Source organism: Pleurodeles waltl, chromosome 1_2 (genome assembly GCF_031143425.1).
Source record: "Pleurodeles waltl isolate 20211129_DDA chromosome 1_2, aPleWal1.hap1.20221129, whole genome shotgun sequence".
In the NCBI taxonomy this organism is placed as follows: Eukaryota; Metazoa; Chordata; class Amphibia; order Caudata; family Salamandridae; genus Pleurodeles; species Pleurodeles waltl.
Window position 1 is genome coordinate 681,167,102 of NC_090437.1, and position 27,771 is coordinate 681,194,872.

Here is a 27,771-nt window from a genome sequence, read left to right on the forward strand (position 1 = left end):
AGCCATAAACTGCTATCCCTTTTCTCCGAAATCTGACTCTGTTACATGACCGTCCGTGCCTGTTGTCCTAGTTCCTGAAAGAGGCAGCTACTGTTCCGTGCTCGCACCTTCAGCCTGTCCGTGCACTGTTGCTCGGAGTGTGTACAGTCAGGCAGAAACTGCTCCCGGCAGAAGGAGAATTGTGGCACTGAAAATGTTTTCGAGGCCGGCATCCCCCCTTCCAGTTCTGTTCATCACTCCTCTTCACGTGATGTCTCAATCTCCTGTGCAAATGTAAACCAACACCATCAGGAGACCCCTTAAAGGAAGGAAGAGGTATCTTTTATTTGCAGGTTTGCTAGCTGCTGATCGGGCCCTGAGCGGAAAAAGTTCCCCGAGGCCGCTGTTCGGCTCACTCTGGTCTTTCTCAGAGCTGGGCCTATCAGCCAACCTCAGACCTTGGCGGAATTCTAGTACCGGACGAGTCTTTGCACCCTTCCAGGCTGAACTTCTCCAAGGGACTGGTGTTGGTCAAGCCCTACATTTTTTATGGGGCCAAAGCGATTCATCTGACAAGTTTCCAAATACATTGGTGTAAAAGCCACAGATTCCCCATGAACGTTCAGAAAATAAGCCATTGTTTTTCTGCAGTAACCAATCCAATGTGAGCCGGTATGCGCTACTATTCCAAGTCTGTTTTTGGGCTTATGGCTGAGTCTCCACTAGACATAAAAGCAACTCTTTCCCCCAGCACATCAGGGCAGAGGGGTGTGCCTTTGTCCGAGAAGGCCAGTTTGGTTATGGGCATTATAATATGAAGACATATTTTCCAGTGTATAGATTCTTATATTCCATTCTGAGCAATGATATAATTTCCATTCCATTCTACAATTGTTTTCATCCTGAAAGAAGTTAACCTCAGGTTTTTAGATGGTGATCAGACTGAAAGAAATCTGCAGTGGTTGGATATTAGGAAAGATCTCCTTTGCGTTTTTACATAAAATATAGGCACAACAGTGCACTTTGTCACAGTACCTGATATGCACACATTTGCAAACTACAAACAAGAACAGACACCTTTCAGCCCCACGCGTGTTTACATGGCTTTATCTGTAAGACTTGTTCATGGACATGCACTTTTCAGCTTGGTGAATGGATCCTCCTTCCTCTCTGCAAAATATAAGCTCCTTCTCTGTGTCACATTGCAGAAGCTGTAGTATGCAGAAGTATTTCTTTTTTATCTGTTATGTTGAAGAATGAAATGTGGTGCGTGTAATACACGTATCGCTGGAGCTACAAGGTGCTATCATAGAATTTCCAGATGTGTTCCCGCTTTCTTACTACAGCTTATGCTTTCATGAGATATCTGACTGACATGTAGTAGCTGCAGCAGGATTCAGTCACTGTATGAGTACAGATGGATGTTAAATAATTATTCTGCAGGCTAAATAACACTCTGTCTATCACAATGGCTTCAAACAAAAGTTTGCCCACCCTCCCTGCAAAAATGTGGTAGGTTTTTTGGTACGAACATGTGAGGACACACTTTTATATGTTCGCTGGCCATTTGCTTGAGGGCCGTTTTACTTAGAAGTAACCATCGTATATGCTCAGCCTTGCATGCAACTGCACTGGTGATAGCATGCAAAATCATCGTTTGCAATACAGTTCACACCAAAGCACTGACTACACAAATCTTGACTTTGCATACATTTCTTCTCGCTAAAATTAAATTTTGACCTGGCCCTAAACCCACTATCAAGCACTTGCCTACAAGCAACTTTAGGCCTGAGTTAGTATAATAAATTAAGCTAGTCCTAAATTATGCGGGACGTGAGGTTTTCTTGATTAACCAATTACACGTAGGTTGACATTTCTGCAAGGTGTTATTTAGGTCAAGTCGAATATTGTTTTGGGAGATATTTATGTTTGGTCGAAATTTTGCAAGCACTATGTTGCAAAATGTGTTGTTACATCAAAAGGTCGCACAGCCGACCTAAAGGTGGGAGGAAAGGAGCATAGGCGACATAGTGCCTGATGCAAAAATAAAACAAGCATTTGCAACGGGTCTCACATTTGCTCGAGTTAGAGCTATTAGCATTGTAAACTCCTAACCAGACTTTTCTTGCCACACAAATTACAAGAAAAAAAACACAGCACTATATAAAATGCAGCGCGATCGCGCTGAAATTGAAAACGGAAAAACCGAGCGCGATTGCGCTATGTAAACCCCAGCGTGATCATGCTGCGTGGAAAATAAAAAGATAAAGTAGTCTGTAAACCATGCTGAAAACATCGAGCCTCGAGTGGTTTCAGTAGTTTACCGGTGCTGTGTAGGTGGTCTAAACACTGGGAAAGGCATGACGTATGCATGCCTTTCACAAATTAAAGCAAGCAGATTTTAAAAGTAAAGCCCATGAACCAATGAAAGTGACTGACGTGACATGGGCGTGGTTGCAACCCAAAGAGAGATTACTACAGGGGATGGAGCACTTTGCGCTCGCCCATAAAAAATCAGCCAGAAAAAAAAGCTGCCCCAAAAAGCAGAGAATGTATTTCTAGTGATATTCTGATGCTTTCAAGCTGCCAACACTTTCAAATAGATGTTACATCAATAGAGGGAATGTGCCCCCCCTTCTCCGCTGGCCAGAATTTCAGATAATTAAAGTTACAAGGCAGGGGCCGAGAGATGACAGGGGAGAGGGAGAAATTAAAACTACATTTCTTTCTATCTGTCAAACAGCTAACTTTTCTCATATTTTTGTCAGTTAAGGCTCATTTACGGGGAGATCCCGTCTTTTTCAAACAGAAGTTTTCCACCAGAGCACTTGTAACTCATCTGTTTTCGATCTATTCATCTAAAACCTTATAAAATGTGTTCCCCACAACACACATGTCAATTCCAGCAATGATCATTCAGTAAGGCACCTCAAGGCTATAGAGAGAGAGGCCTTAGGCACAGCACAGCCTCCACTGCAGAGGCTGCAGGATCACCCTTTACATCCAAGGTCCCAACCAATGATTACTGCCTGTTGTATCTTAAGGCTGTGTCAGTCACATATGTGAAGTTGAGGTTTTTAAAAATTCTTCTAATGCACTGTTTTTGTCTTTTTCGTTTGTTTAGAGTGTGGCAGCCCAGAATCCAGAGTTAATGCAATTCACTTCTTGGTTCACAAACTTCCAGAAAAGAACAGGGAGATGTTGGATATTCTGGTGAAACATCTAGCGAAGTAAGTTATCGGCCTCCCTGTTTCTCTGTTAGTTCAGTGATCCTTCAGAGCAGAGCCAGACATGCAACTTTGTTCACTGAGTTTAGGGACATAGCACACATGCCAATGTCTTGACAACAAATGTGAAAAATCAGGAACATAAATGGCAAAATCATAGGAAAATGCTTTTCTATGCATGCATAGTTGGCAACAGATTTGACAAAGAGAACCCGATTCACAAACTTTTTCTGTGGAACCAATTAAGAAATGGCCGTGAAATTCTCTGATTTGCATCTTATGCCTTATGCCATATCCATCAAAACCTGCATAAAGAACATCAGGAGATGCCTGGAGCAACTTCCAGGGGCTCATGTGCGAATGAAATACACAAAGATTTGCTGAAAGCTCCACTCCTGTATGTTCAAAACACCTTCAGGTTTTCTCTAGTGCAAATATTTCTGAAAATGGAACAATGCGGCTGGTATACATCTAAGCTTCTCAATGGGACATTTCTTAATTTGTTTACTATGGTTCAGCATAATCAACAGATAGGAAAGCAATTGTGAATACTGCACTGGCAAGCAGAACCTTTAAAAGCTGACTCGGTCTTGCCTTAGTCATGTACCTTCGAGCGGGAGCCTGCAGTGCTATGTCAATGAAGGGCCGGTGGTATTTACTCAATGGCCCTGCCAGGAAAGGAAGGCTTTATTTCAATGTAAAGAGAAGCTTACAATTTTTTTGTGTTTTACAACTTGTTGCCTGTGAAACTCAAAAGTTGCAAGAAACTTGGAGATGTGTGTGTGGCTGTGCCAACTTATGCAGTCTGTGTTTACCACCCATTGACTTTTCCCCCACACTAGAGATATCCTTTGTTTGCTTCATTTGATTAGATGGGTTAGAAGAGGCACTTCACAGGGCTCACAGCTTACTTCCCAAACTGGGCTTCAGTATCCAGGGTTGATGGCAGCTAGTTTACGTGCGCTTTCCCTTCTTTTTGAAGTGTGGCAGAGCACGCCAAACAGAATCTCATGACCGTAGCGAACCTGGGAGTGGTGTTTGGACCAACCTTGATGAGGCCGCAGGAGGAAACAGTGGCTGCCATCATGGACCTCAAATTCCAGAATATTGTGGTGGAGATTCTCATAGAGAACCACGAGAAGGTACGTGTGCATGTTCTAAGTGCTGCGCAGTGCTATCGCTGGCCTGGTGCCCATGAGTAGTCATGTCACCAGCAGTGCCACCTTGTGTCTGTCTACTCTTGACTGTGCACAGCCACCAAGAGTGGATCACTGCTGGCAGTTTTATTCAATGTTATTCTTGGATGCATCCTTAAGTATTTGTTAACCAACTATTTTTAGTACCAGTTTGCAATCTGACTTCTGATCTCACAATGATAGCGCACTGTCTGATATTTGTGGCCATTTAATATTAATGTTTATCTTCATATATAAATAAATACATATTTTTTTGTTTTGAGAAAAACAAGTAAATTCATGCATATCACATAATGGAATAATTTCGTTGGTACCTTATTACTCTCTAGGAAACACAGCTCAGCCACTGGAATGTGAATGCCTTTTCTAGAAGCGTCAACTGGCGTGCTTTGTGTGCTAAAAAATGTCTTCTCCGGAGAGGTGTGTGCGCATATTGTGGGTGTTGAACTCCCTTTCCACATATGCACGCCCTTCGAGTGTTTCAACAGTCTGGAGTGATTTGCCTTTGCAACTTGGAATACATATACAGTCCATCCTGCGCCCAGACTCCCCCCACCCACAGCATCCACCCTGTAGACTTCCGCTTCAGTCCCTTCACTATGTTTACAGCGCTTGTTCTTTAGTTACTGGCATGCATGCTTCTTTCTTCCAAATTGCCTTTCTTATCTTGATGCTGCACAAGTATTTGTCTATCTCGGTTTCTAAACGTCATCCATTCCATTTCCCTTTGTCACACACTACTGATTTCAGGAATAGGGTGTTTGCAAAAAGTGTGCCTCTAAAGTGCTTATCCCCACAGGCCCTGCCTCTGTGTCTTAACCCCTTCGCTGCCAGGCCTTTTCCCCCTCCTGTGCCGAGCCTTTTTTTGGCTATTTGGAGCAGTTCGCGCTTAGGCCCTCATAACTTTTTGTTCACATAAGCTACCCATGCCAAATTTGCGTCCTTTTTTTCCAACATCCTAGGGATTCTAGAGGTACCCAGACTTTGTGGGTTCCCCAGAAGGAGGCCAAGAAATTAGCCAAAAAACAGTGAAAATTTAGTTTTTTAAAAAAAAATTGGAAAAATGGGCTGCAGAAGAAGGCTTGTGGTTTTTTCCCTGAAAAGGGCATCAACAAAGGGTTTGCGGTGATAAAATCACCAGCTTCCCAGCTTTTAGGAACAGGCAGACTTGAATCAGAAAACCCAATTTTTCAACACAATTTTGGCATTTTAATGGGACATAACCCATTTTTACGATTGTTTGTGCTTTCAGCCTCCTTCCAGTCAGTGACAGAAATGGGCATGAAACCAATGCTGGATCCCAGAAACCGCAACATTTTTGAAAAGTAGACAAAAATCTGAATTCAGCAAGGGGTAATTTGTGTAGATTCTACAAGGGTTTCCTACAGAAAATAACAACTGAAAAAGAAAAATATTGAAATTGAGGTGAAAAAAAACATCAATTTTACTCTACGTTTTACTCTGTAACTTTTTCCAGCAATGTCAGATTTTCGAAAGCAATATACCGTTACGTCTGCTGGACTCTTCTGGTTGCGGGGATATATAGGGTTTATAGGTTCATAAAGAACTCTAGGTACCCAGAGCCAATAAATGACCTGCACCCTGCAGTGGGTTTTCAATCTATGCCGGGTATACAGCAATTCATTTGCTGAAATATAAAGAGTAAAAAATAGCTATCAAGAAAACCTTTGTATTTCCAAAATGGGCACAAGATAAGGGATTGAGAAGCAGTGGTTATTTGCACATCTCTGAATTCCGGGGTGCCCATACTAGCATGTGAATTACAGGGCATTTCTCAAATAGATGTCTTTTTTACACACTGTCTTACATTTGGAAGGAAAAAATGTAGAGAAAGACAAGGGGCAATAACACTTGTTTTGCTATTCTATGTTCCCCCAAGTCTCCCGATAAAAATGATACCTCACTTGTGTGGATAGGCCTACCGCCCGCCACAGGATATGCCCCAAAACACAACGTGGACACATCACAGAAAACAGAGCTGTTTTTAGCAAAGTGCCTACCTGTAGATTTTGGCCTGTAGCTCAGCCGCCACCTAGGGAAACCTACCAAACCTGTGCATTTCTGAAAACTAGAAACCTAGGGGAATCCAAGATGGGGTGACTTGTGTGGCTCGGACCAGGTTCTGTTACCCAGAATCCTTTGCAAACCTCAAAATTTGGCTAAAAAAACACATGTTCCTCACATTTCTGTGGCAGAAAGTTCTGGAATCTGAGAGGAGCCACTAATTTCCTTCCACCCAGAGTTCCCCCACGTCTCCCGATAAAAATGATACCTCACTTGTGTGGGTAGGCCTAGCGCCCGTGACAGGAAATGCCCCAAAGCGCAACGTGGACACAGCCAAATTGGTGAAGGAAAACAGAGGTGTTTTTTGCAAAGTGCCTACCTGTAGATTTTGGCCTGTAGCTCAGCCGCCACCTAGGGAAACCTACCAAACCTGTGCCTTTCTGAAAACTAGAGACCTAGGGGAATCCAAGATGGGGTGACTTGTGTGGCTCGGACCAGGTTCTGTTACCCAGAATCCTTTGCAAACCTCAAAATTTGGCTAAAAAAACACATGTTCCTCACATTTCTGTGGCAGAAAGTTCTGGAATCTGAGAGGAGCCACGAATTTCCTTCCACCCAGCGTTCCCCCACGTCTCCCGATAAAAATGATACCTCACTTGTGTGGGTAGGCCTAGCGCCCGTGACAGGAAATGCCCCAAAGCGCAACGTGGACACAGCCAAATTGGTAAAGGAAAACAGAGGTGTTTTTTGCAAAGTGCCCACCTGTAGATTTTGGCCTCTAGCTCAGCCGCCATCTAGGGAAACCTACCAAACCTGTGCATTTCTGAAAACTAGAGACCTAGGGGAATCCAAGATGGGGTGACTTGTGTGGCTCGGACCAGGTTCTGTTACCCAGAATCCTTTGCAAACCTCAAAATTTGGCTAAAAAAACACATGTTCCTCACATTTCTGTGGCAGAAAGTTCTGGAATCTGAGAGGCGGCACGAATTTCCTTCCACCCAGCGTTCCCCCATGTCTCCCGATAAAAATGATACCTCACTTGTGTGGGTAGGCCTAGCGCCCGTGACAGGAAATGCCCCAAAGCGCAATGTGGACACAGCCAAATTGGTGAAGGAAAACAGGTGTTTTTTGCAAAGTGCCTACCTGTAGATTTTGGCCTGTAGCTCAGCCGCCACCTAGGGAAACCTACCAAACCTGTGCATTTCTGAAAACTAGAGACCTAGGGGAATCCAAGATGGGGTGACTTGTGTGGCTCGGACCAGGTTCTGTTACCCAGAATCCTTTGCAAACCTCAAAATTTGGCTAAAAAAACACATGTTCCTCACATTTCTGTGGCAGAAAGTTCTGGAATCTGAGAGGAGCTGATAGAGCGGAACGTGGTAACGAATTTACCTGCGTTCGGATGCTCTTTAGGCCGATGAATCTTTTGACTTAGTGGGAACTCTCTGTACTCTTAATCGATCAAACTCATCAAAATCAATAATCAATAACGAACATAAGCAACACCTTGAACAACATAACACTTTACAATTAATCCAGAATACATTCCGGCGAACCCTGACCTTTCAGTCAGGAATAACCACACCAGTTTAATGCAAAATTAGTGAATTTATTTCCCTATTTTAACAAAGCTAGCACAATATAAATGTGTCTCAACACCAAATGATAAACATAAATGAACATTAATAGCTGTCCATAACGTCGAAACAAGTGTAATCTATGAAGCATTTGAATCACAAGGCATTCGATAATAGCAATGCAAATCACTAATACGATAATCTGTAATGAACTAATTGCGTACATTTAGTCAGCATAACAAGATCTCAAATTGCATCGTACGACATATGGAATCCTCATCTAACCACAAATTAGCATCGGCATGTGGGACTTCATGCAAAAGCAATTTAGCAACATTAATTTAGAAAAACTCCTAACTAGGGCTCTTACCAAAATCAGCAGTTGGTTACCTAAAAGAAACACAATGCAATTTCCAATTTCCTTTCATATTTACCAATTACGATCAGCATACAAGGAAGTCTTCGTCTCACAGGTACCGTTCTTCGGTCAGCATGGGTACCATTTCTCGATCAGCATAGGACGGGACAAAGGGGCAGGGGTGGACGGGGCAATTGCCTCACGGCGGCAAGGTAAACTATTACTTCATACAAAGAGATCAAATCAAAGTTACAGTCTCTAGGGCAAGAATCATTTAAAGTCTCTTTCTCTCGATTAGAGAAAGCATCAAAGTCTCTCAAAATGACGTCGCAGCAAAGTGGGCCATAATAGCTACGAAGTCTGCAAAATGGCGGGTATCGAGCTGGTAATGGCTACCTTCTTCTCGTGCACCTGGTTTTTTATAGACAACAGTTCGAGTCCAGTAGGGTCTCCATTGGAGGGTTCATAGGTTAGCTTCAAATTGACCAATCAAACACGACAGTTCTCAAGCTTTTACTTAAGCATACATTATCCTTGGAGATGGGTACGCAGATCGCAACATTGTCTCCTAATTAGCTTACTCTCAGAGCCTCCATTGTCCGCACCTGCAAGTCGACCTTGAATTAAAGAGAAAATATGCCAGGCTGGCACCAACTTTAAGATAAGCATGTGAACAGTTTCTGTGGAAAAGTACAGCTTCAAGCAAAAATACATGTTTATTAGCACAGTGGAAAAATACGAGCATCTAAACCATGAGACCAGGCAACTAGGCCAAAGCCTCTGCTAAAGTAATGCTAAGCTAAAACATTTCAAACAAGCAAATCGTAGCACACGTTTATGATTATGTCGGATTAGTGCAATTCTAATTCACCACGTTATATAAAGCACGCTTATAAATGATGGCAAACTACTCTGAGGGCACATTTTGTCCCCGTACAATCTTAATTAGTTCGGTTAATGTCACACATGATTATTTCAGCACTACGTTTAAGCGTTAATAAATCAAAACCTTCATTTTCTGCTTCATCAATCCCTCCTCTGATGACTACTAGTCATCACACAAATCTTGCCCACAAATTTTATTCCATTAAATTTCTGTCAGTTCCCTCTTCCTTTTAATTCCCCTAGTTTGCGCTTTGTATTCTTCTGCCATTCTTTTCATAATTTTCTCTTCTTTTCTTCTTTTAATTCTTTCCATGATCATTATTATTCCCCTTTTTATTCCCCAAATTCCAAATACACAAATTATTACTATTAATATTCCTTCTATTATTTTCAATAATATTCCATTCCAAATTCCCCCAATCCAATGTCCCACTGAAGCTATTCCCTTTCCAACCTTTTCCCACACTCCTGGTTCTTTCAGTTCTTTCAAATCTGCACTTTCTTTTGTTAGATTAGCAAGCATAGTTTTAATCTTCACACTATTATCCGGTATATAGGTGCAACAGTGACGTGCACCAATCATTTTGCAAACTCCTCCATCCTTTGCTAAAAGAATGTCTAAAGCAAGCCTATTTTGAAGAGTCATAGCTCTTTCCGCTGCAAGCTCAGCATCTATCAGGATTATAGCACCTGAAAACTTTGTCAACATGTTATCCACTATAGTAGACAACTTTCGTATCTTGATGGAATTCAACACAACTCCCAATGAAGGAATCATGGCTCCAAATATATCTCCTACCACAGCAGCTGCGGTCTCTCTTTTCTGAATACTATGAGATCCAGATGTCTTTTGAATCATCGATACGTCATCCAGTTGATAAACCTTTGGGAACACTATACCCAAATAACATCTCCCCCACCATCCCTTGGGAAGACGATAATAAGCATTATGCCCACAAATGTAATATACACCTGGAATGACAGGGTCAAGTCCGTCCATCATGAATGTCCATTTGGCCTTAAAAATAAACGTATGTTTGCACTCACTCGCTCCTACAAAAATATTGTCATAATATGATTCACCTCGATATATACAAAATTTCCCTACATGCCAAGCGTCTAAAGCTATTTTCCCTTGTGTCTTTATAGCAGCAAAATCATAATTTTCTACTGAAGTCCTCTTACTTAGCTCCTTTTCTAATTTCGCTTTCATTTGAGCCCTTCTATCATCTGTGCGATCTAAAAAGCTTATTTCTACAGCAGAGACTGAGCAAGTAAGGTTCTCCCTATGAGCATGAGCCGTTTCAAAAGGTTGCATTGGCTCGAAAAAGTCCCTCATAATTTTGTAATCCCAATATCTTGCAGTTTCGCTTAGTTGCGCTATTATAGGAACATAAGCAAAGGTAACATCATAATTCGAGTAAAAATACTGTATGTTAGTTTGACCATAAAACCTAGACATCACTATACTACACGTAATCCCATATGTAAGAGGCATGTGGTGATAAGTTACCCCTTCTTTTACTGATGTCGGTATCTGTGTACACACATAACAATCCTTCGCATCCATAGTCTCAACATACTCTGTTAGTAAGCGATAGAAAACGTTATACAAAAGCTCTTTCTTATCGTGCAAGAGCCTCTCATCCATTGCTAATCTTTTCAATGGTGTTAGTTCAGTGGCAGTAACAGGAGCAATAGTAGAAGCAGTAATAGTCTCATTCTCACCCTTTCCATGCATTCCAAACACAATTGCCATTATTATTATTACACATGTAATTACCAAGCCTATACACACATATTTACAAAACTTCTTTCTTTTGTTTGTCGCCATGATCTGTATAGAATCAGAGAGCTAGAAGCACTTATAAATGAAACTATTTAGCAATTCAGTTACAAAGCTGAACAAGCACAATGTTCACACCGTCTTCTTCAAAAGGCCAGTCACTTATCGGTTAGCAGCATTTGTCTCAATTCGGCAATAACTCAGTCTTTATCAGTTTAGCAAGTCTCATCCGGTTTAACAATGTCTCAGCTGGTTGTTTCTTTCACGTTATATTGTAGCAAGCAATGTCATTTACTCTTTCAATCGACAGAGTCTATGAAACTTTTCTTTTCTATTGGTATCTCTTCTTCTTCTTCGTTCTCGATGCTTAGAGATACAAACTCGTCAGTCCAATCATCATTGACTGCATATGCCCATTCAGGACCGGAATACCTCCTGTTTGGTATCCTTTTTCTTTTCAATTTTGCTTCTCTTTTCGACTCTGCCTCGCTGGTACTTTCCTCTTTTGTCAAGTCTCTTTCTTCACTTGACGATTGTTCCACAACAGTCACTTCCTTTCTTTTCTCTTTCACTTTCGGCCTTCCTCCTTCGTTCAAACTTTCTTTGCCCTTTTCTTTTATTGGTGAGATGCTTAGTCTTCTCTTTGCACCATGTCCATTTGATGGACCTGCGATCTTTTCTGTAGAGGCTTGAACTCTTTTGTTGTGTTCTGCCTCGTTCCCTCCTTCTGGGGAATCAATCACGTTCTCTTTTTCTTTTTCTGTATCGTCTGCTTCTGGGAGAGCCCTCCTCTGATCAGGCTCTCCTGCCTCTTCACCTTTTTCGAGCCCTTCGTCACCGTTATTTTCTTCAGGCTCTTTATCACTTTCAGCTGCTTCAGGCTCCTTGTCACCTTCAGCTGCTTCAGGCTTTTTGCTACCCTCAGCTGCTTCAGGCTCTTTGTCACCTGCAGCTTCTTCGTCGCTGTCTGAACTTTCTCCTTGGTCTTCCCCAAGTGAGTCAGACTCTTCGCCCTCCAGTAATATTTCCTTCTCTCCTACTACTGCTTGTTCGCTTTCAGTTCGCTTCTGTTCTGTCTCAGCACTCGGCACTGCTTTATCAGGCACTGGTAGTTTCAGCGCTTCGACTTCCTCATCTGTGGGACACAACACCTTCTTTGTGTGACTGGCGTGAATCCAGTTGGGAACCCCCGCACACTTCACGGCGGTAGTTGTCGTCAGGATCACTTGAAAAGGGCCTTTCCAACGGGGTTCCAGACACGATTTTCTCACGTGCTTCTTTACCACGACCCAGTCACCTGCTTTCAGTGCGTGTCCTGGACCTTGGATCGGTGGCAAGGTGGTCGCTTCCACCTGGTGAGAGAAAGAGCGAACCACGTCAGCCAGTCCTTTGCAGTAGTCTAACACCATATCATCTGTAATATTCAAAAGCATGTTTGCGGGAACTGCAGGAAGTCTCATAGCTCTGCCCATGAGTATTTCATGTGGAGACAATCCAGTTTTTCTATCGGGAGTGTTTCTCATTGACATTAGCACTAAGGGCAATGCGTCAGGCCATTTCAAATTTGTTGATGCACATATTTTTGCCATTCTCGATTTCAGCGTACCATTCATCTGCTCCACCAGTCCTGAGGCTTCAGGGCGATAGCTACAGTGCAGCTTTTGCTCAATGTTCAGTGCTTCGCAAAGTAACTTCATCACCTCGTTATTGAAGTGACTTCCCCTATCTGATTCTAAAGAGATCGGGAATCCGAAACGTGGTATCAACTCCCTCAACAATAGCTTGGCAACTGTAAGGCTGTCATTTCTACGTGTAGGGTATGCCTCAATCCAGTGACTAAAAATACACACAATCACCAACACATATTTCAGACCCCCATGCACAGGCATCTCAATGAAGTCCATCTGCATGCGACTAAAAGGACCGCTTGCCCTACCAATGTGACTCGCACTCACAACTGTTCCCTTTCCTGGGTTCATCTGCTGGCAAGTGACACATCGATGGCAAACTGCTTCTGCAGCTTGGCGAAATCTGGGGTTAAACCAATCAGTTTTGAACAATCTTATCATGGCATCTCTCCCTAGGTGAGCTTGCCCATGATAGAACCGCGCAAGCTGTGATAAGAGACTATTTGGCAAAACAAATTTTGCCTCATGTGAAACCCATAACTCATCTTGTCTCTTTATACATTGTGATTTAATCCAGGAATCTCTTTCATCCTCCCTGACATTGTTCTGTAGTGCTTTCAGTTCCTCTATTGTATCTACAACCTTCAAAGCAAATGCTTCAGCTGGTTCGAGTTCTGGTTCACTTATTGAATTCCAATCATCTCTTAGCAATATACAGTTCAAGGCACAAAATCTTGCGACTTGATCCGCATATGCATTTCCTAAAGACACATAGTCCTGTCCTTTCGTGTGAGCACTGCACTTTACCACTGCAACTTCGGCTGGCACTTGAATGGCATGTAACAATTCCCTTATCCTCTCCCCGTTCTTCACTGGGGATCCTGAAGAAGTCAGGAAACCTCTCTGTGACCATAGTTGTCCAAAGTCATGCACAATCCCAAACCCGTATTGACTATCAGTGTAAATGGTAACTTTCATCAATGCAGACAGTTGACATGCTCTGGTAAGGGCTACAAGTTCTGCTACTTGTGCAGAATAGACTCCTTGAAGCCATCCCGCTTCCAAGACACCTGTTACAGTACATACAGCATATCCTGCTTTCAAAATCCCCATCCCATCTCTTAGACATGAACCATCAACAAAAAGAATTTGATCATTTACATCAAGCTTGGTATCCTTGATGTCCGGTCGGGGTTTTGTGCAAAATTCAGTCACCTGAAGGCAGTCATGCTCGACGTCTTCAGCGTTCTCAATTTCAGCATTTTCTCCAGGAAGCAAGGTTGCTGGATTCAACGTAGTGCACCTTTTCAGCTGCACATTCGGTGAGCCCAGAATTATCGTTTCATACCTCGTGAGTCTTGCTCCAGTCATGTGTTGCGTTCGGGAGCGGGTCAAAAGTATCTCAACTGAGTGAGGGACCATGACTGTTACTGGGTGTCCCATCACTATTCCTTCACTCTGAGTGAGGCTGATACCAACTGCTGCTACAGCGCGCAAACACCCTGGGAGTGCTGCTGCAACCGGATCCAAAGTAGCTGAAAAATATGCTACTGGTCTGTTCACGCCACCATGGGCTTGGGTCAAGACAGACAAAGAACATGCATCACGTTCATGGCAAAACAATGTGAAAGGCTTTGTGTAGTCAGGCATACCTAAAGCAGGAGCCCTGCACATGCATTCTTTCAATTCAACAAAGGCATCCATCTCGTCTCCTTTCAGCTCAATTTCATCCAAAGCATCCTTTTGGGTCAATTTCAGTAGGGGCTTCGCTAGGGACGAAAAGTTGGGGATCCACTGGCGACAATATCCCACCATTCCCAAAAACTTCCTCACCTCCTTCCTTGTCTTTGGTGGACTCATCTGAAGTATGCTCATTACTCTTTCCTTCATTATTCTCCGTGACCCTTTCTCTATTTGGTGACCCAAATATTTCACTTTCTTCTGACAGAACTGTAATTTAGAAGGAGACACCTTATGTCCATTCCTTCCCAAATGATTCAACAGAGCAATGGTATCGGCTGTGCAGTTGCTTTCTGTCTTTGATGCAACCAGTAGGTCATCAATGTACTGTACTAGGGTTGACTCGAATGGCAACTCTAACTCCTCCAAATCTTTCTTTAGAACCTGATTGAAGATTGACGGTGACTCAGAAAACCCTTGAGGGATTCGACACCAACTGTACACCCTGTCTAGGAATTTGAAACAAAAGAGGAATTGGCTGTCCTCATGAAGAGGCACAGAAAAGAATGCCTGTGACAAATCGATGACTGAGAACCATTCAGCATCGCAAGGAACTTGAAACATTATCACAGCTGGATTTGGCACGACAGGGCAGCACTTTATTATGATGTCATTTATTTTCCTCAAATCCTGTACGAGTCGGACTTTCCCACTTGGCTTTATTAGTCCCATTATCGGTGAATTACATGGACTGCTTAGCACTTCTTTCAGTACCCCCTGCTTTACAAATTCGTCAATGAGTTGGGCAACTTTCATGAGGGTGTCTTGTGGCATGTGGTATTGTGGGGTCTGGGGAAAGATCGCATTGGGTTTTACCATCACTTTTACTGGTTCCACTCCTTTCATCAATCCCACCTCTTTCCCTGTCATGTCCCACACTTCCTTTCCGACTGTTTCCCGTAATTCTGTTGGGATATCTTCCTCAGTTATCATCGGGAAGAGACAAATCAGAGGATATTCTTCGTCGACTGTTTCCATCTCATCCCCCTCTACACTGTCCTCTTCTTCCCCATCATTGCTCGTTTCTATTGTTATTCCTTCGTTTGAACACATGATCGAACAACCCAATTTACACAACAGGTCTCTCCCTAACAGTGCTATCGGGCTTGAGTCGCACACCACAAACTGATGTACCCCTTGATAGTTACCGATGCTGACTGGAACCGGATCTGTAATCGGGTTCGTCAGGTGTCTATTTGCTACTCCCACCACTTGAACTGTCCTCCCTGAGAGTGGCAAATTTGGAACTTCACTGCTCTTAACTGTTGAACGTGTGGCTCCCGTGTCAACCAAGAATGAAACACGATGACCCATTACTCTTCCCTCTACGTACGGACCCCTTTGATCAACTTCCAAGGATGCCGCAAGCACACAATCTCCTTCTTCTCCTGAACTCTCACTCTCCCATACGTTGTTTATTCCACTCTCACTGTGTAATGGGAACTGTTGTACTGTGCCATTTGTACTCATTACCTGACCTGTTACCTGTGGAGGAACCATCACTTGCTGCTGACTCATTGGTGCCAATGGTATTTGCATTTGTTGATTAGGTACCATAGGTAACTGCTGTTGCATCGGCTGCATTTGCGTCATCTGCATACGAGGCATCTGCATCTGCTGCGGCTGCATAGGTTGTAATCCCTGCAATTGATTTACAGTCTGAAAATTTGCGTTTGGACCTCTCATTTTCGGTCCTCTCATTGTCTGATATGCATTGACATCATTGTTTTGCTGACCAACACCTGCACCTGCACCTGCACCTACACCTGCACCTTCCTGCACCACCATCGGGCACTCGCGTTTCCAATGACCGACGATCCCGCACACGTGACACGGCATCACCTTCTTCATTGCCTGCACACCCGTCACAACAGTGTTCAAATCCGGACCATTATTCACAAAACCTCCTCGACCTCTGCCTCTGGCCTGTGGCTGAAACGCCATGTTTCCCTGCAACTGCAACTGCTGTTGCAGCACTTGCTGTTGGAACCCTTGCATTCCTTGCAAACCTTGCAGACCTTGCAAACCTTGCAGACCTGTTTGAGCTGCCTTAAGCTGCATCATCATCACCTTCTCTTTCAGCTTCTTCTGTTTTACCTCAATTTCGTCGCTACAGTATTTCGCATAAGTCAAGACCTCATCGATCGGTTTAGACTGCCAACAAATCAAATGCGACTTTATCATCTGGCTTATCTCTGGCCTCAGCCCTTCCACAAATCGGAAGACAAAATGAAGCATGTCCTTCGCCTCAATTGTTTCCGTGCCACTATAATTCTTGAACGCCTTCAACAACCTCTCATAGTAACTATGAATCGATTCTTTAGTCTCTTGGGCAGTTCGGTCAATCTTTTGCCAATCCACATTCTTCGCTGGTACCTTCGTTTTCAAATGCTCAATCACCTTATAGTACAAGCTCATCACCATAGGTGATGGTGCGCCCGTTTCCCTGTGTCTCTCCGGTTCACTGGTCGGCCAACCTACAGCTCTTTTGCAATCCTCCCACAAATCTGCCGGAACCACAATCTCAAACAGAGTATTCAGGTCTTCCCAGAGACATTTTGCAAGTTTCACAAACCTATCAGTCTGCTGGTACCATTCAATTGGTTTCTCTCTTAGTTTGGGAAAATCGTCCGTAAAGGACTGAATGTCGCTTCTGTGCCATGGTACATGTACTAGTTTTCCTCCTGCTGTTTCCCTCATTGGTAACATTGTTACTGTATCACTACTCTGCGGTCTTTTCTCATTGTGCTCTGTAGCACTGTCCCTCCTCTTGTCCTTCCTCTTTACCCACCTGCTTTCCCATTTGTCCAAGCACCTCCACACTTGTGCACTCTGCAGCAATTCTCTAAGGTGTGTCTTCATGCCTGCTGACCTCATGTGTTCAAAATCTGTTGTCCCAAAATCTAACCTGTAGCTCCTGCTCAAGTGTTTCGTCTTGTCTATGTCAACCCCGTTTCTGTCAGCTGCTTCCTGCAAGCTCTTATGTATCTTGTTCACTTCCTTCGTAATCCTGGGACATAGATACCTCAGCTCTTCTTCTGTGTAGGACTCTAACCTGTTCACACCCATAGTCCCTTCCACCAATTCTTGTGCTTCCATATTCAACCTGACCCTATTCATGTAGTCTTCTCCTTTCCCACTAGCTGGACTTTGTGTGGAATTCAGACTGTTAAACCATTGTGTCAACTGTTGCGCATTCACCCCCATCAGGGTAGCGTTTACATCGACTGCCATCGATGGCTGTGGCAGCTTTTCAGTGTTCGATGTGAGAGGTATTATCAGTGGGGGGCTCGACCTCACCAGTGTTGACTGAGCACATATGGGACTAAACTCCATCAAAGACCCAGACCCAGTTGGCTGAGCCGCTATCGGAGTTATCCCTGGAATGTTTTCTATGCACCTTCTTTCTGTCCCATTTTGCAGCATTGTTCCCTGACTATTCAGACCTGAATTAGGCTGACTATACAGAGGTACCACTGGACCTACAGTAATGGGTAACGATATCGCGTCTGGGTTCTGTCCATTCCCCATGTTCTGTGGCATGTTCATTCCCACACCATGGGTCATCATTGCTGGCATGCCCATCTGGCTCCCCGTCATTTGAACGTGTGCGTTTCCTCCCTGCATCTGCTTTTGAGGCATCATAAACTGAGTTGAGTCAGCTTGTGCCATTGTTGGGTTGTAACCATTCTGTACTCCCCTCACTGTCGGATCTAGAATCATTCCTGCACTGTTGTCACTGTTGTAGTACCCTGGCATCTGCGGCTGATAATTTTCTGCTGGTTTCAACACGGGCACATCTGGATATATTCTCCTAACCTGTGGTATCTGCGGGGTGAGCAATAAACTCGGGTCCTTAGATCCCGATGACGTTCCCGGACTCGGTGTTTCGTTGCTCTGTATCGGTGCTGGAGGGGCAGAACTAGTACTTGGACCTTGTCCATTCTCTGCATAAGGCGGTGGACGGTCGTTCAGCAATTGCATTATCAACTCCTCATCCTCTAACTCCTCTTCTCTTCTCAACTTTTCCTCGTCCTCCCTATCCTTAGAACACTTTCTGTCTGTCTTACAGGTAGCTTTCTTACCTGTCTCTTCTCCTTCCTTAGTAATTGCGGGGAACAATTTTATCCCCTGCAATACATCCGACCTCCACACCTTCTGTGCATTATCCCACCTAGCATCCGCTAGTGTCTTTTCTACCTTCCTCATTCTGGTCTCGAACTTCTTTTGCTGTTGCTGTCTGGCCATTAGTTCCCAAATTGCTAGAGCCTCAAACTGTGCTGGCCTTGGAGGCACCTTCATGTCATACATCGTGAATCTCAAATTCTCTAAAATCTTTATATTGAATGTCCCGTATATCGGAAACGCTACGCTCCCATGTTTTTCTGTCAACTTATGCCATTGCTTTAGCCAAAGACACGGAGCTACCCCCTTTTCTTCCATCACAATGTAAGCTGGTGTACCCTCGGGCGGCGTCTCCTCTCCTACGTTCGCTTTAATGTAAGACTCCCCCTTCATTGCGCTCCTAAATGCTTTAAGGAATTTCATTTTCTCGTCTTCTATTTTCACAAAGTTTATAACCAATATTTGACTTCAATTCCACAAAACTTTAACCAATAGGTAACTTTTAACTGCACAAATTTGTAATCAATAGGTGACTTTAATTCCCGGAATACTCTTCACCTGCCTTTCCCCTTCCAATCGAGTCCCACGGACTGCGTCCAATCCGTGCGCGACCCTTCTCTTTAACCAACCTATCCCAGCGCGGCTCTTAGTGACGTCACACTCACACACACTGCGGCTGACAAAGCCTCGCGGCTAGTCCTCCTTCACTCACCTCTTTTCGTAATAACTTCTTGCATATATTGCGAGCTACCAAAAATAAAACAGATCTGTCGGTTTACTACAGGAAGGGTAACACAGTCGCTTTAGGACCTTAGGGACTTTTCACCAACCGTGACCACTATTCGATCTCTTTCACCAGCCTCGGTCGCTATTCCGTCTTTCTCAGTCCCCACATTCGCAAGCAAATCTGACCCGCAGACCTACTCTCAACTTGTCAATGATCTGTTCTAGTGCACTTAGAATCTTGTCAAAGCCCGAAGTCGAAATTTATTTCTCTCCCTAACACACGTACCGACTCGTTGACCACGCCCGATCAACCTACTGAACCGCCCAGACCACAACATGGATCAACATACTCCGGAGTCTCTTGACCTCGCAGGGCCCGTCTCAACAACAACAACCATGTGGACCTTTTTATGCACAAAGCGCCACACGCACATGAAGTTCGACGACTTCCCTACTCTCACACTCGGAGCCGCACCTCCGTTATTCTATGAAGTTCGACGACTTCTCTACTTCTACACTCGGAGTCGCACCTCCGCTATCCTTAAAAGAAAACCCTCGCAACCTTTTCACACACCCTGCGGCAATAAGCTGTGCAAGCGCAAAACCCTAACTTCACTCATACCATCACTAGTACCGCCAGCGCTGATTCCACACCTCCGTTCTTTCCATTCGCAAGCTCCGAGATCCCGGGAAAGTCTCGGTGGACCTAGCCCATCATCATTTTGTCAATCGTTTTATCCAAGAAAAATCTAATTCAACTTTTTCAAATTGGGTCTCAAAATACGTAACCGTTAGTTCGACACCATGTACTTTAGGAGTACAGGGTCCCAAAAGACGTAACCGTCCTCTGCTACCATCTACTGATAGAGCGGAACGTGGTAACGAATTTACCTGCGTTCGGATGCTCTTTAGGCCGATGAATCTTTTGACTTAGTGGGAACCCTCTGTACTCTTAATCGATCAAACTCATCAAAATCAATAATCAATAACGAACATAAGCAACACCTTGAACAACATAACACTTTACAATTAATCCAGAATACATTCCGGCGAACCCTGACCTTTCAGTCAGGAATAACCACACCAGTTTAATGCAAAATTAGTGAATTTATTTCCCTATATTAACAAAGCTAGCACAATATAAATGTGTCTCAACACCAAATGATAAACATAAATGAACATTAATAGCTGTCCATAACGTCGAAACAAGTGTAATCTATGAAGCATTTGAATCACAAGGCATTCGATAATAGCAATGCAAATCACTAATACGATAATCTGTAATGAACTAATTGCGTACATTTAGTCAGCATAACAAGATCTCAAATTGCATCGTACGACATATGGAATCCTCATCTAACCTCAAATTAGCATCGGCATGTGGGACTTCATGCAAAAGCAATTTAGCAACATTAATTTAGAAAAACTCCTAACTAGGGCTCTTACCAAAATCAGCAGTTGGTTACCTAAAAGAAACACAATGCAATTTTACAATTTCCTTTCATATTTACCAATTACGATCAGCATACAAGGAAGTCTTCGTCTCACAGGTACCGTTCTTCGGTCAGCATGGGTACCATTTCTCGATCAGCATAGGACGGGACAAAGGGGCAGGGGTGGACGGGGCAATTGCCTCACGGCGGCAAGGTAAACTATTACTTCATACAAAGAGATCAAATCAAAGTTACAGTCTCTAGGGCAAGAATCATTTAAAGTCTCTTTCTCTCGATTAGAGAAAGCATCAAAGTCTCTCAAAATGACGTCGCAGCAAAGTGGGCCATAATAGCTACGAAGTCTGCAAAATGGCGGGTATCGAGCTGGTAATGGCTACCTTCTTCTCGTGCACCTGGTTTTTTATAGACAACAGTTCGAGTCCAGTAGGGTCTCCATTGGAGGGTTCATAGGTTAGCTTCAAATTGACCAATCAAACACGACAGTTCTCAAGCTTTTACTTAAGCATACATTATCCTTGGAGATGGGTACGCAGATCGCAACATTGTCTCCTAATTAGCTTACTCTCAGAGCCTCCATTGTCCGCACCTGCAAGTCGACCTTGAATTAAAGAGAAAATATGCCAGGCTGGCACCAACATTAAGATAAGCATGTGAACAGTTTCTGTGGAAAAGTACAGCTTCAAGCAAAAATACACGTTTATTAGCACAGTGGAAAAATACGAGCATCTAAACCATGAGACCAGGCAACTAGGCCAAAGCCTCTGCTAAAGTAATGCTAAGCTAAAACATTTCAAACAAGCAAATCGTAGCACACGTTTATGATTATGTCGGATTAGTGCAATTCTAATTCACCACGTTATATAAAGCACGCGTATAAATGAGGGCAAACTACTCTGAGGGCACATTTTGTCCCCGTACAATCTTAATTAGTTCGGTTAATGTCACACATGATTATTTCAGCACTACGTTTAAGCGTTAATAAATCAAAACCTTCATTTTCTGCTTCATCAGAGCCATTAATTTTCTTCCACCCAGCGTTCCCCCACGTCTCCCGATAAAAATGATACCTCACTTGTGTGGGTAGGCCTAGCGCCCGTGACAGGAAATGCCCCAAAGCGCAACGTGGACACAGCCAAATTGGTGAAGGAAAACAGAGGTGTTTTTTGCAAAGTGCCTACCTGTAGATTTTGGCCTGTAGCTCAGCCGCCACCTAGGGAAACCTACCAAACCTGTGCCTTTCTGAAAACTAGAGACCTAGGGGAATCCAAGATGGGGTGACTTGTGTGGCTCGGACCAGGTTCTGTTACCCAGAATCCTTTGCAAACCTCAAAATTTGGCTAAAAAAACACATGTTCCTCACATTTCTGTGGCAGAAAGTTCTGGAATCTGAGAGGAGCCACGAATTTCCTTCCACCCAGCGTTCCCCCATGTCTCCCGATAAAAATGATACCTCACTTGTGTGGGTAGGCCTAGCGCCCGTGACAGGAAATGCCCCAAAGCGCAACGTGGACACAGCCAAATTGGTGAAGGAAAACAGAGGTGTTTTTTGCAAAGTGCCTACCTGTAGATTTTGGCCTGTAGCTCAGCCGCCACCTAGGGAAACCTACCAAACCTGTGCATTTCTGAAAACTAGAGACCTAGGGGAATCCAAGATGGGGTGACTTTTGTGGCTCGGACCAGGTTCTGTTACCCAGAATCCTTTGCAAACCTCAAAATTTTTGTTAAAAAAACACATGTTCCTCACATTTCTGTGGCAGAAAGTTCTGGAATCTGAGAGGCGGCACAAATTTCCTTCCACCCAGCGTTCCCCCACGTCTCCCGATAAAAATGATACCTCACTTGTGTGGGTAGGCCTAGCGCCCGTGACAGGAAATGCCCCAAAGCGCAACGTGGACACAGCCAAATTGGTGAAGGAAAACAGAGGTGTTTTTTGCAAAGTGCCTACCTGTAGATTTTGGCCTGTAGCTCAGCCGCCACCTAGGGAAACCTACCAAACCTGTGCATTTCTGAAAACTAGAGACCTAGGGGAATCCAAGATGGGGTGACTTGTGTGGCTCGGACCAGGTTCTGTTACCCAGAATCCTTTGCAAACCTCAAATTCTGTCTAAAAAAACACATTTTCCACACATTTCGGTGACAGAAAGTTCTGGAATCTGAGTGGAGCCACAAATTTCCTTCCACCCAGCGTTCCCCTAAGTCTCCCGATAAAAATGATACCTCACTTGTGTGGGTGGGCCAGGTGCCTGCAACAGAATAAGGCCCAAAACTTGTAGAGATAGAGGGGATAGCACAGCAAGTTTATAAGGACATATTCTTTTATACATCTTTAGACTGACTCTGCTTTGGGGACCCACATAAGTGAGGTGTCATTTTACTTGGGAGGCTGAGGGGAACACTGGGGAGTAGGAATTGTGTGCTGCAGTGGTGATCCTACGAAGAAAAGTAAGGAAAATATGCTTTTTTAAGCACATTTTGAGGTTTACAGAGGAGTCTGGGTAAGAAAATGTTGGGGGATCCACGCAAGCCACACCTCCCTGGACTCCTTGGGGTGTCTAGTTTTATAAAATGTCTGGGTTTGGTAGGTTTCCCTAGATGAAGGCCGCACACAGGACCAAAAACATAGGTGCCCTCTCCCCCCCAAACACAGGTAGTTTTGTAATATATCGTTTTGATGTGCACACATACGTCCGTGATGTGCCAAACACTAAACTTTTGAAAAGAAACACAGTTAGGTTATGTGAAAAAGACCCCTCACCCACCAACCAAGTTGGTGGCATGCTTCATCATCGGGGTCCCACCTGAGGCACCTAGCGTGTCACAGGTGTGCTGCGACGCCTGATTACAGCGGAGCAGGTTTTGTCATTTTTACCACACATACTGGTTGGATTTGGCACGAGGGTGAGTGATGGTTCAGTGGATCAAATTTTACTAACAAGAGCTTTCACAAAAATGAAATGCACTGTTAGTAACTGAAAGGCAAAAAACTGAACCAATGACTCACAGCTCGTGAGCTGTAAAGCCGCGACAAGGCACCAACCGCTTTACAGTCCATTCACACAACTTTCATACATGACACACACAAGGCCATTCACACCGCCAGCCACGGGCCCAGCACATTACAACACTCACATCGACAGACAGCGCCACTCAAGGGCCCATCACTTACATATGCCCACATGCCTGATACAACAATCACACCAGCTGATGGGAGTGTGTGGACTGGTGTTTGGCTGGCAGTGTGTTGCAGTAGCCAACAGCAAGTCAATATGTACACTCTCAGCCAAGCCCCACTCCACCCACAATGGCATCATTTTTTTTTTTTTTTTTAACAGAGGAACCCCTAACTAAGTAGAAAGAATTACAAAACTACAAACACAAAAGCTCTAACTAAGAACATGACAGAAATGCTAACCATGAAACTAAACACATGAAAATACAAAACAGACATGAGTTTACACTCATGGTTGTTCCCAGAAATTCTTCTGGGTGTGGTAATTCTTAAAACAAGCACCGACACACAGCCCAGGCTTTGAAGGACAATCTGGGCAGTACATTCGAGTCTCCCTCCGGATACCTCTTCGAAAACACACTCTACATTTCTTAGCTGGAAAGTCTTTTTTGGGTGTGGGAGGAATGTGCTCAGCAAAGTGGCGATCTTTCAATCTAGCCACATCCTCCACCACTGCTTCTCTAGGAACTCTGGCCTGTTCCACCACAATAAGGCTCTCTATCACTGACTCCTGAAATTTCACAAAAGTCATCTTTGACTCTGGAGACCTATCCCTAAACACAATAAAAGCATTGAAGGTTGCTAAGTGGAAGAGGTGAAGTGCTAACTTCTTATACCAAACGTAAGACTTACGAATAGCAGTATAAGGTTCCAACCTCTGGTCAACTCTATCTACACCTCCCATGTGCTTATTATAATCTAAAATGCACACAGGTTTGCGCACTTCAGCAACCTGGCCCCAAACAGTCACAGGGGAAGTACTCTCATCATGGATGGTACTTAGCATGTAGACATCCCTCTTATCTGAAAATTTCAAAGCTAGCAGCTCCTCGTTCCGCAAGGCACAGCACTGTCCTCTCTCAAGTTTTTTACAGACAAGCGCCCTTGGATAGTCTTTCCGGTTAGAACGGATTGTGCCACAAGCAACTGTGTCCACTCTAAACAATACCTTGAACAATTGCACACCAGTGTAGAAGTTATCTACATACAAATGGTGACCTTTGTTGAACAGTCGTCTACCAAGATCCCACACAATTTTCTCAGTAACTCCAAAAGTGGGAGGACAACCAGGGGGGTCAATATTGGAATCCCTACCAGTGTACACACGGAAACTATACACATATCCTGTCCTACTTTCAGACAGCATATACAATTTAATTCCATATCGTGCCCTTTTGCTAGGAATGTACTGCCTAAAAACCAAACGACCCTTGAAGAGGACCAAAGACTCGTCCACACTTAACTCTTTGCCTGGAACATAGACCTCCGAAAACCGATCTACAAAATGATCAAGGACAGGCCTAATCTTAAAAAGACGGTCAGAATCTGGGTGATCTCGTGGCAAGGCTAATGCATTGTCAACAAAATGCAGCATCCTAAGAAGAAGCAAATACCGATTACGACTCATGGTCGCTGGAAATATAGCTGTTGCCATTAAGGGACTAGTAGACCAATAAGAAGCCAGTGACGGCTTCCTTATCAACCCCATCAAAAAAGTCAAACCCCAAAACTTTTTTAACTCCTCCAAATTTGTGGGAATCCACTGGGCAGCTCTAGAGTGTGGCCTAAGTCTAGCAGCGTTGTCCCTCAAATGCTGCTCCGCATACAAATTAGTCTGCTCAACAATCTCTTCCAAAAACACATCATCCATGAATAACTCAAAGAAATTGATAGGCATAAAGTTCTCTGTATTGGCGTTACACCCCGGGAGACCAGTAAAGGCAGGCAACTCTGGCTGCTCCATGTTTGGGGCAACCCAGACATCAGGTCTTATAACGGGAAACCTTTCAGCCCCAGGTTGCTGCACTATTGGCACATCAATGTCCTCCTCTAAAACAGGCCCTTCATCTGCACTGAGTGTGGCTTCATCATCAGAAGATTCCCCTCCAAGAGAAACATCACTGCCAGAATCTCAGACTTCCTCCTCTGCCTCAGATGCAGAGTCTGTCTCATAGTCATGATCAGACTGTGACTCAAAAAGCATACCAACCACCTGCTGAGCGGTCATCCTGCGGCTAGCCATGATCTCTCCTGCTAAAATTAACTGGACAAATTCACCACCAACAACCAGCACTGTGTAAGACAAGTGACAAAGTGTAGCTTTGTTAGTAAGAGTTATAAACTCAAAAACTATACCGCTCACTTGCCTGAAAAAGCTTGATTCACCAGCAACTACACAGCAATCACCAATGATATCCCACTAAAAATAAAGAAAGAAAGGCAAATTAGAAATAAGACAAAACAAATATCATTGTGCACAAACCTAAGGACAATTTCACACACAATCCTGCATTTAGTACACCCCCTACAAACATGTCATTCATGCATGGCAACAGTACTCCTTTGGAGTAAATTGTTTTTACTTACCTAAAACATGCAACTGTGCAAACTGCAGGTCAACCACCACCAAAACCGCAAGGAGCCACAGCAAATAAAGCAAAAGCTTTGAACTAGAACAAAAAGGAGGAAAACATTTTTTATCACAAATGCAAAGACTTCTTCAGTTGACAAACACCCCACCATCAAACATTTAGAAATTGGTGCCTAAGTGGATTCTGCCATAGGGGCAGATGGGCCTACTAATAAAATAGGCCTGTCTACCCCAAGGAAGCCAGAAAATACCTTTAGTAGTGTGTCCCCATGGAGAGCGACCCTTGCCAAAGGGGACAGCCCTCAAAAAAAAAAAAAAAACACACACAACACTATCCCTGGTGCCTAAGTGGCTTCTACCCCCCTTGGGGGCAGGTGGGCCTAACATAATAGGCCCATCTGCCCCCAGGGGGTGTAGAAATGGGCAACAGGTCAATGCCCCCCTTGGGGGGGGGCGCCCCGTGACCAAGGGGACGCCCCCCCACAAAAATAAACAAATAAAAAAAATCCCTGGCGTTCTAGTGGTTTCTGCCCCCCTTGGGGGCAGACCAGCCTAAAAATAATAGGCTGATCTGTCTCCAAGGGGTGCAGAAATGGCCTGGGTACATGTGCCCCCAAAGTGGGGGGAGACCCTTGCCCAAGGCCCCCCCCATCCACTAACACACACACACACACACACACACACTATCCCTGGTGTCTAAGTGGCTTCTGCCCCCCTTGGGGGCAGGTGGGCCTAACAAAATAGGCCCATCTGCCCCCAGGGGGTCTAGAAATGGCCAACAGGTCAATGCCTCCCTTGGGGGGGCGCCCTGTGACCAAGGGGACGCCCCCCCACAAAAATAAACAAATTTAAAAAAATCCCTGGCGTTCTAGTAGTTTCTGCCCCCCTTGGGGGCAGACCAGCCTAAAAATAATAGGCTGATCTGTCTCCAAGGGGTGCAGAAATGGCCTGGGTACATGTGCCCCCAAAGTGGGGGGCGACCCTTGCCCAAGGCCTCCCCCATCCACTAACACACACACACTATCCCTGGTGTCTAAGTGGCTTCTGCCCCCCTTGGGGGCAGGTGGGCCTAAGAAAATAGGCCCATCTGCCCCCAGGGGGTGTAGAAATGGGCAACAGGTCAATGCCCCCCTTGGGGGGGGCTCCCCGTGACCAAGGGTACGCCCCCCCCCACAAAAATAAACAAATAAAAAAAAATCCCTGGCGTTCTAGTACTTTCTGCACCCCTTGGGGGCAGACCAGCCTAAAAATAATAGGCTGATCTGTCTCCAAGGGGTGCAGAAATGGCCTGGGTACATGTGCCCCCAAAGTGGGGGGCGACCCTTGCCCAAGGCCCCCCCCATCCACTAACACACACACACACACTATCCCTGGTGTCTAAGTGGCTTCTGCCCCCCTTGGGGGCAGGTGGGCCTAAGAAAATAGGCCCATCTGCCCCCAGGGGGTGTAGAAATGGGCAACAGGT

The 27,771-nt window shown here is 44.4% G+C and overlaps 1 protein-coding gene across 3 annotated transcripts in view; it reads left to right on the forward strand.

The window, feature by feature from the left end:
- Window positions 1-27,771, forward strand: part of ARHGAP10 (Rho GTPase activating protein 10) — an 849,665-nt gene that overhangs the window by 545,084 nt on the left and 276,810 nt on the right. For all 3 annotated transcript variants that reach the window (XM_069242631.1, XM_069242629.1, XM_069242630.1), the window contains exons 17-18: window positions 3,104-3,209; window positions 4,189-4,348. In XM_069242631.1, the coding sequence (XP_069098732.1) occupies window positions 3,104-3,209; window positions 4,189-4,348 (266 nt within the window). The remainder of the gene's footprint in view (window positions 1-3,103; window positions 3,210-4,188; window positions 4,349-27,771) is intronic.